This window comes from Anabrus simplex, chromosome 1 (genome assembly GCF_040414725.1).
Source record: "Anabrus simplex isolate iqAnaSimp1 chromosome 1, ASM4041472v1, whole genome shotgun sequence".
NCBI classification, from domain to species: Eukaryota; Metazoa; Arthropoda; class Insecta; order Orthoptera; family Tettigoniidae; genus Anabrus; species Anabrus simplex.
In genome coordinates, this window is record NC_090265.1 from 650599968 (window position 1) to 650614745 (window position 14778).

General features: G+C 37.2%; 1 protein-coding gene across 1 annotated transcript in view; it reads right to left on the reverse strand.

Moving 5' to 3' along the window:
• LOC136857276 (uncharacterized) overlaps positions 1 to 14778 on the reverse strand; it is a 300734-nt gene that overhangs the window by 110818 nt on the left and 175138 nt on the right. The window contains exons 4-5 of the mRNA XM_067135803.2: positions 12861 to 12981; positions 9444 to 9557 (exon numbers count right to left, since the gene is read on the reverse strand). Of these exons, the coding sequence (XP_066991904.2) occupies positions 9444 to 9557; positions 12861 to 12981 (235 nt within the window). The remainder of the gene's footprint in view (positions 1 to 9443; positions 9558 to 12860; positions 12982 to 14778) is intronic.

Sequence of the window (14778 nt, forward strand, 5' to 3'; positions counted from 1 at the left end):
AACCAAACCTATGGTGTTCATCACATTCAGGTGGTGTTCCTCATATAGTGGATACTAATCATAGGCAAGCCAGAACCTAATCACAGGTACTGTAGAAGCTGGCAATGCACTCAGTTGCTACTAATCACAAACCTATTTGGTACCTAACATAGTGGTACTATGATAAAGATGTTGATTCCCATAGGGAACTTGAATAAATTTACTCATTTGGAACAATCATAAGCGATAAAGTAGAAAATGTTGTTTCCTTGGGAGGTGTGATAGCAGACTTGTTTAATTGCTGGCTTCTGACTGCAATGGCCATAGTTTGAATTCCTGTGATTTGTGTGTGGGGGATGGCACATTGTGCTTTACGTATGTTTGTACACCAGTTTTGTTACATTCCATAACACATAAGATTATATAAAGTTTTCCTAAGAGTTTCCTTGAAAAAAAAAAAAAAAAAAAAAAGGACATTTCTCCAATGCAGAAAATTAATGAATGCTACTTGTATTTTATTCAAAATACAAAGAAGCATATCCACAGTTTAAGACAATAACACACTATTTTTGAGATACACGATATGACACTATTTCCCATTTTAAGAAAAAGGCTAAGTCACAATACATCAGTTAACATCACAAAATAATTTCTCAATGTCACGAAAGCCAATTTAATTGTCAAAATACATATGTTAATTTGAAATACTTATATCTTTACCATCAATCATCACTTACCTGGGAAAGGGGATATAATTCTGAAGAAAACCTCGAACCTTTCAGTTTTGTTTTTGTTGAATCTTTTCTGTTTTAATAAATTAGCCCTTCTAAAATTGGCTTAATTAAGAATTTTGTAAATGCAGCAACATTTATGAACAATTTCACTGAGAAATCTATGCACCAAAAACAGCTTCTAGATTCACTAATGAATAAACTAGTCACTTTATGCTGGTGGTTGTTCAGAAAACAAAGTAAGAAAGGTTTATAACAATGAACATAATTTTGATGATCTGTTTTCTTAAAGAACATGCAGTTCAAGCAGCATTCTCAACTCATAGTCCTAGAAAGTACAGAGTATATTCAGTAAGGAGCAAGTGGAGAAATGACAAAAACCAAATTGAATAAATCAGGCTTTTTTTTTTTTCTTCCAGTTATTAAGTTTCATATTAGTTGTAAAAATGTCATCAAATGGTATACGCAAAATATCAACCCCTAAATGCCAAAGCATTAAGAAGTTCTCCAATGCATATTAATAGTTGTTTATTTCATAAGGATACTATGAGACCTTCACTAATCTATCAGTGTCATCCTCGACTTTAAAACTGAAGTATCAGCAATGCTAGTATATTTGTACTAGAACAGTGTGAATTTAGCATTAAGACTTTTAACAACAGAGCTTATAAAACAGTCTGGCCATATTTTTAATTAATTTAATTTCACGACATATTATTTTATGTATCATGTTCATTATTTTCTAATAGCATTTAATGTCTCCTGTCAATTTTACTAGCCAGCTGAAGATGGTCTGTTAAGGACCAAAATGTGTACTGGTGATAAAAATGCTTTTCATTGTTTTCTTGTAAAGTTTTCTTAATATTGTATTGAAAGGTGGACAAAATATAATTACTTTATAATACTCTTCAAGGAGTTTTTAACTTCAACCCAGGTTACAGGAGGCTCACTCTCACTCACAACTCCTGAACCATCTTTTCATCTCCATTTGAGGCGTCTAGTATCAAAACCGGCCAAGTCACAAAATTTACGAAAATGAGTTAAGGTTATAAATTTGAAGTAGAAGTATAACACTATCAGGTGAAACAAGAATATGCTTTAAAATCGTCCATGTCTTCATGTTATAGAGCACTGAAATCTCGGTCGTGCAACAGAATCGGCCAAGTCATGCAGCCAGTGAATTCAAAACCGGCCAAGTCAAGGAACGAGCGACAATCTTTATGATGCAGCATCATTATCTGGAATCTTGTGTTGTTACATTAAGCAACAATGTGATAATATCAGTAGGCAAAATCGTTCCTTGTAATGTATATTCTTCGAAGTCATAATATTTTGCTTTTGTTCGTTTGCAACACTGATTTACGTATTTGCAGGCTTCTTACCGTCATTGGCGCCAAAGCAATCCCATTTCCGGTGTGCTCGTATTTTGTCATTATTGTATGCTGTAACATGGATATTGTTCTGAGTGTTGAACTGAAAGATTTACTTTCATACCTTGTGAAATTGTACAAAATTGCAACAAAAACGGCCAAGTCAAAATTTAAATTAACAAAAAAGATGGGTTAATTATGAGTTAGATTTCTCAAAACAGCGGAACTTAAATATTAAGCCATTAAGGATATAACTGTGAAAAAAAATATTTTCTGACCATCATTGCTTTGTCTCTACAGGTTTTTCGTCCGTATTGAAAAATATGCCTTGAGTGACTTGGCCGGTTTTGATACTAGACGCCTCATTTGATCTTTCCCATTATAGCTGAGCAAAATAACTTGTGCATTGTTGGCAAGTGAATCTCCCAGAGTTTCTTCACATTTAGAAAGAAATTGCATCTTTATATTTGCTACCAGATGGAAATGGGGTTGTTTCAAAAAACCACCTGGTTTATATAAATCACCCTGAATGACCTGTAGGAGGGTGTAATGTGAACACTCAATATGGCAATTTTTAGCTATATGGATCCACAAATCTTTTGCTACTCATTCTTATGCCAGAGTCTCAGAATAGCTATGCATTTGATACTTAAGCTTCGTCAATTGACAATTAACAACTATATACTGCATTCTGAACATCTGAAGACCGTAATAGTGTAACGTTCCAGACGTCACAGTGTAATTATGTTAATTTTATTATGTGTGATTAATTCAGGAATTTAACGTCATGATATTTATCTTGGTATGTAATTGTATTATAATTCATGGTTGATCATTTGCTCACTATCATTTCATTACTTTGTAACTACGACTTGTAAACGAGGGCTGAATATCCTAATATTCACTTAGATTCTTGCGACATTCGTTTAAATTTAACTTGCAGTAGATTTCCTCTATCTTGCCACATCACCGAGGAAGAAGGAAGGACAAATTTAGACATCAAATTCTGGGAAAAGCGAGCACGTGTTCAAGCGTTGTAACGACAGCTACCGTATTTCGACCAGAATAATTCAAACTGATCACCGCCTATATTTTCAAAGGAGCGTCATGTTGCCATGGATACTGAGTGAAAGGGCTAATAGAAGAACAGTTGAGATCTTGGTTGGGACCCATCAACTCCAATATCTGGAGTGGGGAGAGACGTGTCAACTGATTGGACCACGTGTAGCGACCTGTAATTAGAGCCAGAGAAGGTTATAAAAGGGCGTGTTGGAGCTCTTGGCATCATACTGCATTCGTTATTATTAATCTTCTTGATGCTTCGATCTTGTATTTCGCTGTAGGTCTGAGAACTTGTCTTATGGTTGTTGTACCATAGTGGACTAGTGTGATAGTTTATCACTTCTACATTAATTACTTCGTTACCACGACGTGGTACTTGGGAATTTCTGAATGAGGGGTGTATAGCCACTCTCATCAGGAAGTACGTACAGCTCGGCTACTAGACCGGTTGGTACCAGTCTAAGACAATAGGTAGTATTAAACTAGATAGAAATGAAACTTCAGGGCACATTTTCAGTAAAATTGGAAGGATTATTAATTGAGTATCCTCTCCACATAACCCAAGGAAGTTTTTCTAACTATGACTGACGGCTCATCTCCAATATATGGGATAGAGCATAATAGGGAGTGTTAGTGTCGAAGCTATCTTCCAATTAGTGGTCGGTGCACTTAGCAAGGCAGGAATGGTACTTAGCTGCAGATGAAGATATCTCAAAGACGACCGGTGATGTTCCAGCTACAAGGACGGAAGCTTTCCAAGGACCAGCAGAACAAGACTACATGGTGAGCAAGCGAGTTAAAAATATTGCAAGTTTTCGCGAAGTAGAGTCATTCAACTTTTTGTTAAATTCATTTCCTATTTTAAATTCAGTTCTCGTCAAACCGTCGTCATTTATATTCAATATAATAAATAGTATTTTTCTAGTTCACTTTAATCAATCTGCCTTAATTAGCCTTTTGATTTCTAATTCTCCTGCTTAATGATTAGTGCACTGTCACCCCATCCCTGTGATAAGAGTCCGTCCAAGCTTGATTGTAAATTTTTATCTTTAAGTCATCAACTTAAAGATTGGCGTCCTTAGCTTGCATGGTTGCATTTCTCGTTCAATGATTGTTCTCCGAAAGGGGAAGTCACATAAATGCCGCTCCAACGTAGGGCGAGAAAATCATTAAGTACAGAGCAGTTAATGACAGTAACGATATCAGAATTCGTATTATGGGCAAAATTTGGATATCCACGTTGCATTAGGAGTGTTTGATTGTGGGGAGGGTCATGGCTGATCAGACGAAAGAGGAGAGGATGTTGCGCAGTGGACGGGCGATAAAAGGCAATAATGTATTGAGTTCAGAGGAAGAGTTGTGTAGTCTAGTAGAGGAAATTGAAGATAGAAGTGTAAGTAGTATGGAGAGTGAAGGCACACAGAAAGAAGTCAGTATGGAGTCAGATGATAGCAAGATGGGGGGGCGAAGCGGAAGTAAACACTAACAATGAAAGTAATAATAATGATCAGTTAATGGAAATGATGCAGTTAATGTTAAGTAAGATAGAGGATAGTAAATTTGAAATAAAAAAGGAATTGGAACAAACTAAATCAGAAATCAAAAATGAAGTAGAACAAACTAAACGAGAATTAAGTAAGGCATTGAATGAACACAAGGTAGAAGCTAATAAAAGGATGGACGAACATAGCAAACAGTTACAAGAATTATTTAAACAAAATGAAAGATTTAACAAGCAGATAGAGGAACAGAAAGAGATAACTAAGCAAAACAAACAAGAGGTAGAAAAGAAATTTGTAGAGCAGAGGAGTGAGTTGTTGGAATTAATGGGGAAGGAAAACAACTCTACTAGGGAGGAAGTAATGAGGCAGGTCACTAGTATTGATAAGAGAGTTGAGACTCAAAGAGGGGAAATACGGGTATGCAAAGACCACATCCAACAAGAGATAGACACAGTAAAGCTTAGAATAGAAGATGAGACCCGGGCAAGTGAAGAAAGGTTTGCGATAGCTGAAGAGAATAAGATTGAAATTAGGACATTGAAAGAGAAGCAGGTTAATTTGGAGAGCAAAATTGATAGGAGAGACAAAGATGTAGAATGCCGGATGGAGAAAGCAGAAAATCAGTTAAAACAGGTGGCAAAGGATAAACAGGTTTTCACGGGAAAGCAATGTCTAGGAAATAGCTACATTAGGGAAATTGAACTACCTAAATTTAATGGGAAACAAACGAACCCGCTAGATTTCCTTAAGATGATAGAAAAATGATTTGAAAAGCGTCTAGAGGAAGGGTCTATGGACTGGGAAGACGTTATGGAAAATATTGACCATGCTTTTGTAGGAGAAACTCGGTCTTGGTTCATGGTATATAGGCAAACGATGACGAACCTGAAAGAATTCAGAAATAAGTTTAGAAAGAAATTCTGGAATGAAGCGATACAAGCTCGGGAGAGAGAAAGGGTGGTATTTGGGAGGTACAAACAGCATGAGGGAGTCACTATGACCGAATACTTCCTGGCCCATGTCATGATTTGTCAGAACTTAGATGGTATAACCGAGGGGTCTGATGTAGTAAGACTACTTTTGAGACATTTTCCGGACAGGGTGAGAGAAGCGGCCTGCATGCAAAGAGTTGGTACTATTCAGGAGATGGAGAACCTACTAGGCAGTTTTGATGCTTTAGGTAACCTTAGGAGTAGAACGGAGAATATACAGAGCTTTAGTCATCACAACGGAATGAGACATAACGGAAGAACACAGAATCACGAAGCTCGCAATCAGTTCAGACCTCAGCATAACAGTAGGAGCGGAGCACCTGAATATAGGACAGGAAATTCCCAACGGGGGCCAGAGCAATGTACTAATGAGTCCAACGTCAATACACAAAGGGAACCTTTAAACTAACTAGAGGCTGTAATCTTAGGTCAGAATTCCAGCCTAGTACGAAGGTAGCGAAGTGTCTTGTCATGAAAGTGTTACCATATGACCTAGATGTTAGAGATGATTTGTTGTATGAACCCGAGCAGAATAATGGAGATTCAAGTAATAAAGTAGTCAACCCCGTTGTTAAATTGAAAGTTTGGGGGGCGTGGGTTAAAGTTTTGATTGATTCTGGTAGCCAAATATCATGTATTAGTTCTCAGTGGTATGAGTCATTAGTGAAACAGGGTATTCAGTTGGAGGAAATGCCTGTTAAGTCTACTTTCATCATTACGGCTGTTGGAAAGAGGTCTAAGCAAATTTGTAAACAAGTAGCTGTTCCGATCTGTATTAATAATTTTATTAGCGTTCAGATATGTTTGGTAATTCCGCATTTGATATTTGATCTTATCTTGGGATCTGACTGGTTAACGTTAAAATTGGCTCAGTTAAATTACAATGATTCAGTGCTAAATTTGAGGTGGAATAATGAGGATATCAAGGTCAAGTTTGAGGAGGAAATTCAGAGGAAAACGGAAGGTAGTACAGTGTGGGGAATGAGAGAGGTTTCTAAAGTTAATGAAGAGGCTAGTGAGGGCCTGAAGTTGTGCCAGTTGTGGATTAATGAGGATAAAATACGTGGCTTGAAAGAAGCCGTAAGTAGAAATCAGTTAAATGAAGTCCAGAAGGACAAGTTATTTGAAGTGTCTGAGAAACCTGGTGTTACCCATCTGTACGAGCATTCTTTTTCTGTGCTGGATAAGAGTCCATTTAGCGGACCGCGGTATCCGATACCACACAAATATGCCATAGCCGTAGAGGATCAAATTCAAGCTATGTTAGCAGACGATGTGATTGAATTATCAAACAGTCAATACGTTAATCCCTTAATTGTCGTACCTAAGTGTAATGGATCAATACGTCTGTGTATTGAATGCGAGAGCGTAGTGAATGGTTCATATAACATTAGTAGTTTACGGAGATACCTGTCGTGTGAGGTGGCTGAACCGGATTGTAAGATATAGGTCAGTAACTCGGGGAAGTTGCTACCTGTTATGTCAGACTACGAGCGGAATGAGTTTACCTCGCAATTGTGGTGGTATTTCCTAGTTGTGTTTGTAAACAAGGGAGGTGTTTGTGTGTAGCGGTAGATTTACGCTCGTTCATTGACAATAGATCATCTGTTTTCTGTATGTGAGGCCATGAAATTTTATATCTTATCTGTTTTCTGAGATGTTACCGAAGGCTAATTAAAGCTGACAACGGCAAATAATTAATCTTCCCGTATGTGCATTTCTAACTTGCTATAATTTTACCGTGAGCTTAAATCGCGTGTGTATTCGTGTGAAGTGTATTGCATCCTGCTTCAAGATAAGGTTGAAACATTCGAGAGAGTGATTAAGGTGTAAATTGGTTGTATCATTTGTTTTCCATGGTTTTAATGTAAAAGATTGGAAGAGAACGTGTTACTGCTATCTAGCAAAGAATGTCGGAAAGATGGAGAGTAAAAGGACTAATAGACACTCGGGAGAGTTTGTAATCTGAATTGTATATATATTATGTTATATTCTCAAAGATAATCTTGTTTTTAAAAAAATGGAAAGTTGCTCATGTTGGGCATAATTTAGTATCTAAACCTCAAGATGAACTGAAATAACAAACATTCGCAATGGTAAGCAGTCTAAGAGTGAGATGGAGACAGTGAGATATAATTAATTGTATGAAAATAATGTCGCTCGTAATGGGCAGGTAATAGAGGTATTTCATGTCAATGTGGGAGTAAGTGTGTGAGTTCTCAACTCATGTAATATTTGTTAAGAACTCATGGGGGCGTATGTAACGTTCCAGACGTCACAGTGTAATTATGTTAATTTTATTATGTGTGATTAATTCAGGAATTTAACGTCATGATATTTATCTTGGTATGTAATTGTATTATAATTCATGGTTGATCATTTGCTCACTATCATTTCATTACTTTGTAACTACGACTTGTAAACGAGGGCTGAATATCCTAATATTCACTTAGATTCTTGCGACATTCGTTTAAATTTAACTTGCAGTAGATTTCCTCTATCTTGCCACATCACTGAGGAAGAAGGAAGGACAAATTTAGACATCAAATTCTGGGAAAAGCGAGCACGTGTTCAAGCGTTGTAACGACAGCTACCGTATTTCGACCAGAATAATTCAAACTGATCACCGCCTATATTTTCAAAGGAGCGTCATGTTGCCATGGATACTGAGTGAAAGGGCTAATAGAAGAACAGTTGAGATCTTGGTTGGGACCCATCAACTCTAATATCTGGAGTGGGGAGAGACGTGTCAACTGATTGGACCACGTGTAGCGACCTGTAATTAGAGCCAGAGAAGGTTATAGAAGGGCGTGTTGGAGCTCTTGGCATCATTCTGCATTCGTTATTATTAATCTTCTTGATTCTTCGATCTTGTATTTCGTTGTAGGTCTGAGAACTTGTCTTATGGTTGTTGTACCATAGTGGACTAGTGTGATAGTTTATCACTTCTACAATAGTTTGAGTAGAAAGAAAGCCTCCAGTACCAGCAAACTTAAATTTGTTTTGAATTACCAATAACTACATACTCTTGTCTATGAAGTCTATGAAGAAAGAAATTATGGTTAATTAAAGTGGTCAAATTACAAGGTCAACAGAGGGTGACAGTTTTACAATTTCAGCACTTGACAGCCTATCTGACTGATTATCATTGAATCTGAAGACCAGAATTTCAGAACAGTAATAAGAATTTAAATTTCAAGTATATACGTATTTTTAAAAAAAAATAATATAATTAACTAACAATTTTGCTGGAAAACGAAACTTGACCGTTCAGGATACCCTTACAAATGACAAATTCTGACTTCTCCTATGTCCACAACTCTGCCCAAAGAAATAAACTCTTTGACTATAAAATTATTTATTGATCGCTTATAAAGGCACGTTACAATTTTATCAGATTTTTTCTTATAAAAGTGAAAAAGTACATTTAATAAGATAAAAGAAGAGGAGAATACTAGGAAACCTTAACTTGGATATCCTCCAATCCTCTTTCATCTTTTCTTCACAAGTTTTAAATTATTTTTTAACAAACTCATAGATGTGGCACAAGAAATTTGTTCAGATACAAATATTGGAATTCTCAAGATGTTCTTTCTATAATACAATGAATCTCTGAAAAACTCTTTGCCTTCAGGAATACAGTATGGAATAACGGATATTAATCTTAATTATATACAATTCAGTGGTAAAATTCATATGAAGGATCAGTTACAAATAAAAGCAAACAAAAGCCACATATTTACAAGAAGCTAAGCTAAGCAAAGAAGCTGATCACATTCTCAAGCATGAGCCGAGAGCTGCGCTCACCTTGATTGCCGTCTGCATGATGACTGTAGTGGCATAGTTGACTCCTTTGGTGCCCAGGTGTAGCACTGTGTGGTAACCCTGCTCTTTAGCTTTAGCGATGTACTCATCGATGTCCTATCCAAACAAAATAAAAATGGCATCAATCAGAGTAGAACAAATTTATTCAAATAACGCTGCAACACTAATCAAGACTTTTTAGAATTATAATTCAATTTTTATACTAACACTCTCTCTCTTAAAATAACTGAAGGACAACTATATATCCTCAGTTACAATTTTCATTGAAAAGTAGTAGGCCTGTATATTCTTTAAAATGTACAGAAAGAAAGCATTTGAATGACAATAAACTGACTGGGGTAACAAGCATGAAGGTATCAGTAGCAAACAACTTGATAAACAGGTAAGGTTACAAAGAACTATGAATGGGAAAGTGAAATCTAATTTATAGAATAATCTTCAGCTTTCACTTTGTGGAATTCATTTCTTTTTACAACGATGGAATAAAACTAATCTAGAGTAATAATAACAAGTAAGTTGATGTCAGTAATTCTCACAGTGCTATGGTTCTGTAAAAATAAATGCTGACAGCAACCATTCTATTATCTGATTCTGTGACAAGGGAGCAAAGATTAAAATCTTCAGTCTGGTACAAATATTATGAGAAAACACAAGCGAATTCAAATGAAATTATCACAGGTCACTGATCAAATATACATCAAAATATAGAAACAAAGACTGCCAGCATTTGCAGATCTGCAATACACAACTTTCTAATTAATAGACAGCAACTATTTTTGAAGATCTTGCTTAAAAAGGAAATTGGTACTAACATTGGAGTAAAGAGCAACTTAACTCTTTGGAGTGTTTCACACAATGTCTAGGAAGACCATGAAGAATATACAGAGTCATATATAGAAAGACAGGAACAATGAAAGGAACACAAACAGTATAAAGAATATACAGTATACCGGATTCTCAACAACAGCATGAATTACACTTTCCTTCACCTAGAACATTTCCCCCAGTATCAGTGACAACAAAGTTAATAATAAAAACCCAACTTAATTCTCAGACGCTTGTAATTTTGTAAGTTCTTTCTAAAAGCCTTGCCACATTGGTATCTTCACCTTGCCATTGTGGGGGGGCGGCTTGTGTGGTCAAATGATCCCGAGACCTATGCTAGCAGCTTAGCTATTGGCAGGGCCTCACAAGCTGGACAGATCGAAAGTAATGATCCAGACTAAATGGGCTACCCTGGTCTTCCAGGCTGTTAACTGCCGAGAAAAAATTTAATAAAAATGACAGACTGACCTTTAATAGTAACCGTGCATACACACACCATAAAAGCATATTTTTTCTGAAATGTACTCAAAATTTCAGAACTCAACCTTACACTAGACTAATGAGTGCAGCAATAGTCTGATTTCCAGTGAAGAGGAAACAGAGGAAGAATGGGTGAACTACTTGCAAAGTCTATTTGAAGAATGAACAAACCCAGTTTTACCATTCGACCTGGTAAGTATAGAGCCTGGATCTGAAATTTTGATCAGTGAAGTGCAGAGGTTGTAACATTATTAAAAAATGGAAAAGCAGCAGGGCCAGATGATATTCACCCTGAAATTCTGAAATTACTTTAAAACAGTGTTAGATTACTAACCAAGTTTTTAAATTATATATACCGGACAAGATGCAACCCAAAAGAATGGCTGAAGTCAGTTCTAATCCCCATTACTAAGATGCCAAATGCAGCTTAGATGTAGCCAATATGGACTCATTAGCCTCCTGAGTCAAGTTCTTAAATTATTCCTAAAGATAATACATTTCAGAATTCATAAAAAAATGCAAACTGGACATAGGTGATGAACAATTTGGTTTCTGTAAGGGCTTTGGGACACGTGAGGCCTTGTTCTGCCTGACGACACTTTTACAAAATTGTAGAGACCAGTCTAAAGATGTATACATCTGCTTCAGTGATTATGCCCAAGCATTTGATTGTGTCAAACATTCCAAACTCCTGATAATTCTGAACACAATAGGAATAATAAGTGAAGATCTTACATTTGTCAAAAAGCTGTATGAACATCAAGAAGCTTCCGTAAGAATTGGAAACTCCAAGACTCACGCTATTAGGATCGAACAGGGATTACGGCAAGGATGTGCATTATTTCCCCTGCTATTTAACCTGTACTCTGAGCAGATCTTCCAAGCCGCTCTTTAAGAAGTGGAAGATGGAGTAAAAGTTAACGGTAGGTTGATCAACAATCTGAGGTACGCAGAATTGTAGCAGAAGGGGATAAACATGGTCTCAAAATTAACACAGACAAGACCAGGGTGATGGCCATTTTCAGAACACGTAAACACGCACATTCTTATGACCACTTATGGAGAACCGGTTGAACAATTAAGTACCTTGGCAGCTGGATTACTGAGGATTTAGACCCAGATTTAGAGATCCATGTACGAACAGAAATGGCTCGTACTAGCTTTCTGAAAATGAGGAACTTACTGTGTGACAGAAGCCTCAGCTTGGAAGCATGTCACAACTTCGTCGGATGCTACGCATATTCAGTGCTTCTGTACGGCACTGAAACAATGACTCTGAAATGTAACACCATTAAAAGAATAAATGCCTTCGAGATGTGGATGTTCCAAAGGATGTTACGGATCTTGTGGACTGACCATGTCCCCAATGCTGCCGTACTCAAATGCACGAGGAGGGAATGAATGTTGATGTGAACAATCAAGAAAAGAAAGTCAGCCTACCTGGGGCATATTATGAGGAATGAAGTCAACCTAATTAAACCGATCATGCAACGTAAAATTGATGGGCGTAGGGGTTGTGGTTGAAGGAAATACTCGTGGCTGAGGAACTTACGGGATTGGATAGGACTAGATTCTAGTAGACTGATTAGGACAGCCAAACATAGGACAGACTTTGCTGAGATAGTGGTCAACCTTCAATAATGGAAAAGGCACTACAAGAAGAATAATCACAGAGAGAACCAGGCTGTCTTAAACTTACGATGATCTGTGTATGTTAAGTGGCATAGAAGTGCAAAAGATTGAGTCTGCTGGAAATGTGTGATCAAGGAGGCCAAGGTCCTTGGAGGACTATAATGCCATGAAGCAAGCGAGCAAGCAAGCAAGCGAGCAAGCCAGCCAGCCTTGTGAAGTTCTTTAATCCTAATAAAATTAATAGATTTTCTTGAAAATAGCTTTCCCTGACAACACAAACATGCATTCAAACAGAAATAAAATATCTGGTAAATATCAGTTATGATTCTTACTGCAGGAAAATAATTCTGTTACTGCTGGTGTGTTATGTAGAGTACTCATTTGAATACAAAATCTATGACACTTAAGCACCATCAGAATATTCAGCATTTTGAGAGTATGAAATAAAACAAACTATCTTACCTGCTCTCGTCGACTGAGCATCGGATGAACAAATTTCCGATATAATATGCTAGAGCCTTTCGTAGCTGGAGATAAGAGCCATAGTACCAGAATTATCTTTATCTCGTAATAGAATGGAAACCTGAAACAATTAAAGAGCATATTATTGGGTGATGTCAGTAGAACCAACAAAAGTACAGCAGGAAAATCCAGTAGATCACAAGCTATGAATCTACTTGAAAGGAAAGCTGTAGTAAATGACTGCATGCATTTCTTATCTTCTATGTACACATTTTCATCTATTAAATATTATATCAATGAGCAGGAACAAACAATTTCATGTGTCTCTAAGCATTTCACACAGGCCTACCCAAAAGAGTTTAGTTTAAAGGATCTAAAATGCAGAAGATATGCACAGAGCAGTGAACAAGTTTATTTGTACACTACTATTTGACAAAAAGTGTTCATATATTAACTAAAAAAGAGGCAGTGTTATTGTCTCCATTTAAATTAAATTTTGTTGTCAATTGCCAAGACAAAACTCAATACAATAGACAGACGGACCTTTAATAGTAAATCAACCCCATTTCCCATAAACATCTGGCCGTAAAAACATGTCATAAATTCATCTCACCCCATCCTCTACCCCATATCAAGAAGGAGAAAAAAAGGGGAGGGGGTAGATATACGTTCTCATTTCCCATTACCAAGATAACTTGCTAGTGGCCTTACGTCGCACTGACACAGATAGGTCTTATGGCGACGATGGGAAGGAAAGTCCTAGGAGTTGGAAGGAAGCGGCTGTGGCCTTAATTAAGGTACAGCCCCAGCATTTGCAAGGTGTGAAAATGGGGAAACCACAGAAAACCATCTTCAAGGCTGCCGACAGTGGGATTCAAACCCACTATCTCCCAGATGCAAGCTGACAGCCGTGTGCCTCTAACTGCATGGCAAACTTGCCCGGTCAAGATAAGTTGGGGCATATTTAGTTCCTCTCTAATTTACTCTACCTTTCCACTTGTCTAGCCTGCAATGTAAGGACAGAGAGCCTGCCTCTTACTTGTAAGGTACTGTGTCTGATTCCCAGCCTTTCAAGGATTTTCCATTTTGGACTGAGGGGTGGCCTCACGAGGCCAACAAATACGAGAGGTCATGCTAACCTTGTGATACTCCGATTTGGCAAGCCTAAAGTATGCTGTTACGTGCAAGAGTTTTCCACTCATCTATCCCTATGATTCAATCCGAGTCCCACTGCTTTATGCTGACTTTTACCATCTCTAGTTATCATAATTAGGGTCCTTCACAGTCTCTTTTTCGGTTAATTTTGTAAAGTCTTTAGTATGCCCAAACCAGCCAAGCCTATTTTCCACAATTTTATCAAGCACTTTTTTCACCTAATCTTGTTTTGTGGGATATTTACTTAAATTTAATTTCTGTTCCTCATATTCATTTGTCAACTTTCATTGTCACAAAGTGCATGCCATAATAGGTACAAGATATGCCTTGTACATTATTTCTTTATCCTTCCTTAACACAGTTTTGTCCATACAAAAGCTCTGTAAATACTTTCCAAGATGCATCAAAATTTCATAACAGCATGTCTTTTCTTGAATTCCACATTAATTCACATTCTAAACACTACAGCTTTTCTACAATGACCTCTCTGCAATGATTATCATCATCTTGTAGGTTTTCCGTCCTCCTGCACTAAAGCGAATGACGGGAGAGTTCCTAGTATAGGCCACGGCCGCCAAACCCCTCACCTTCTCCGAACCTCTCAATCGTAACAATCTCCTGGCTTGAGAGGCGGCATCACCCTCTACGAAGACCAGGATGAAAACAATTTAGTATTAGTAGTAGTATCAGCAAACCTGTACTAATTTACACAGATTGAAACCGCCTTACCATTCAATCCTCGTCCAGTCTTGATTATTAAATG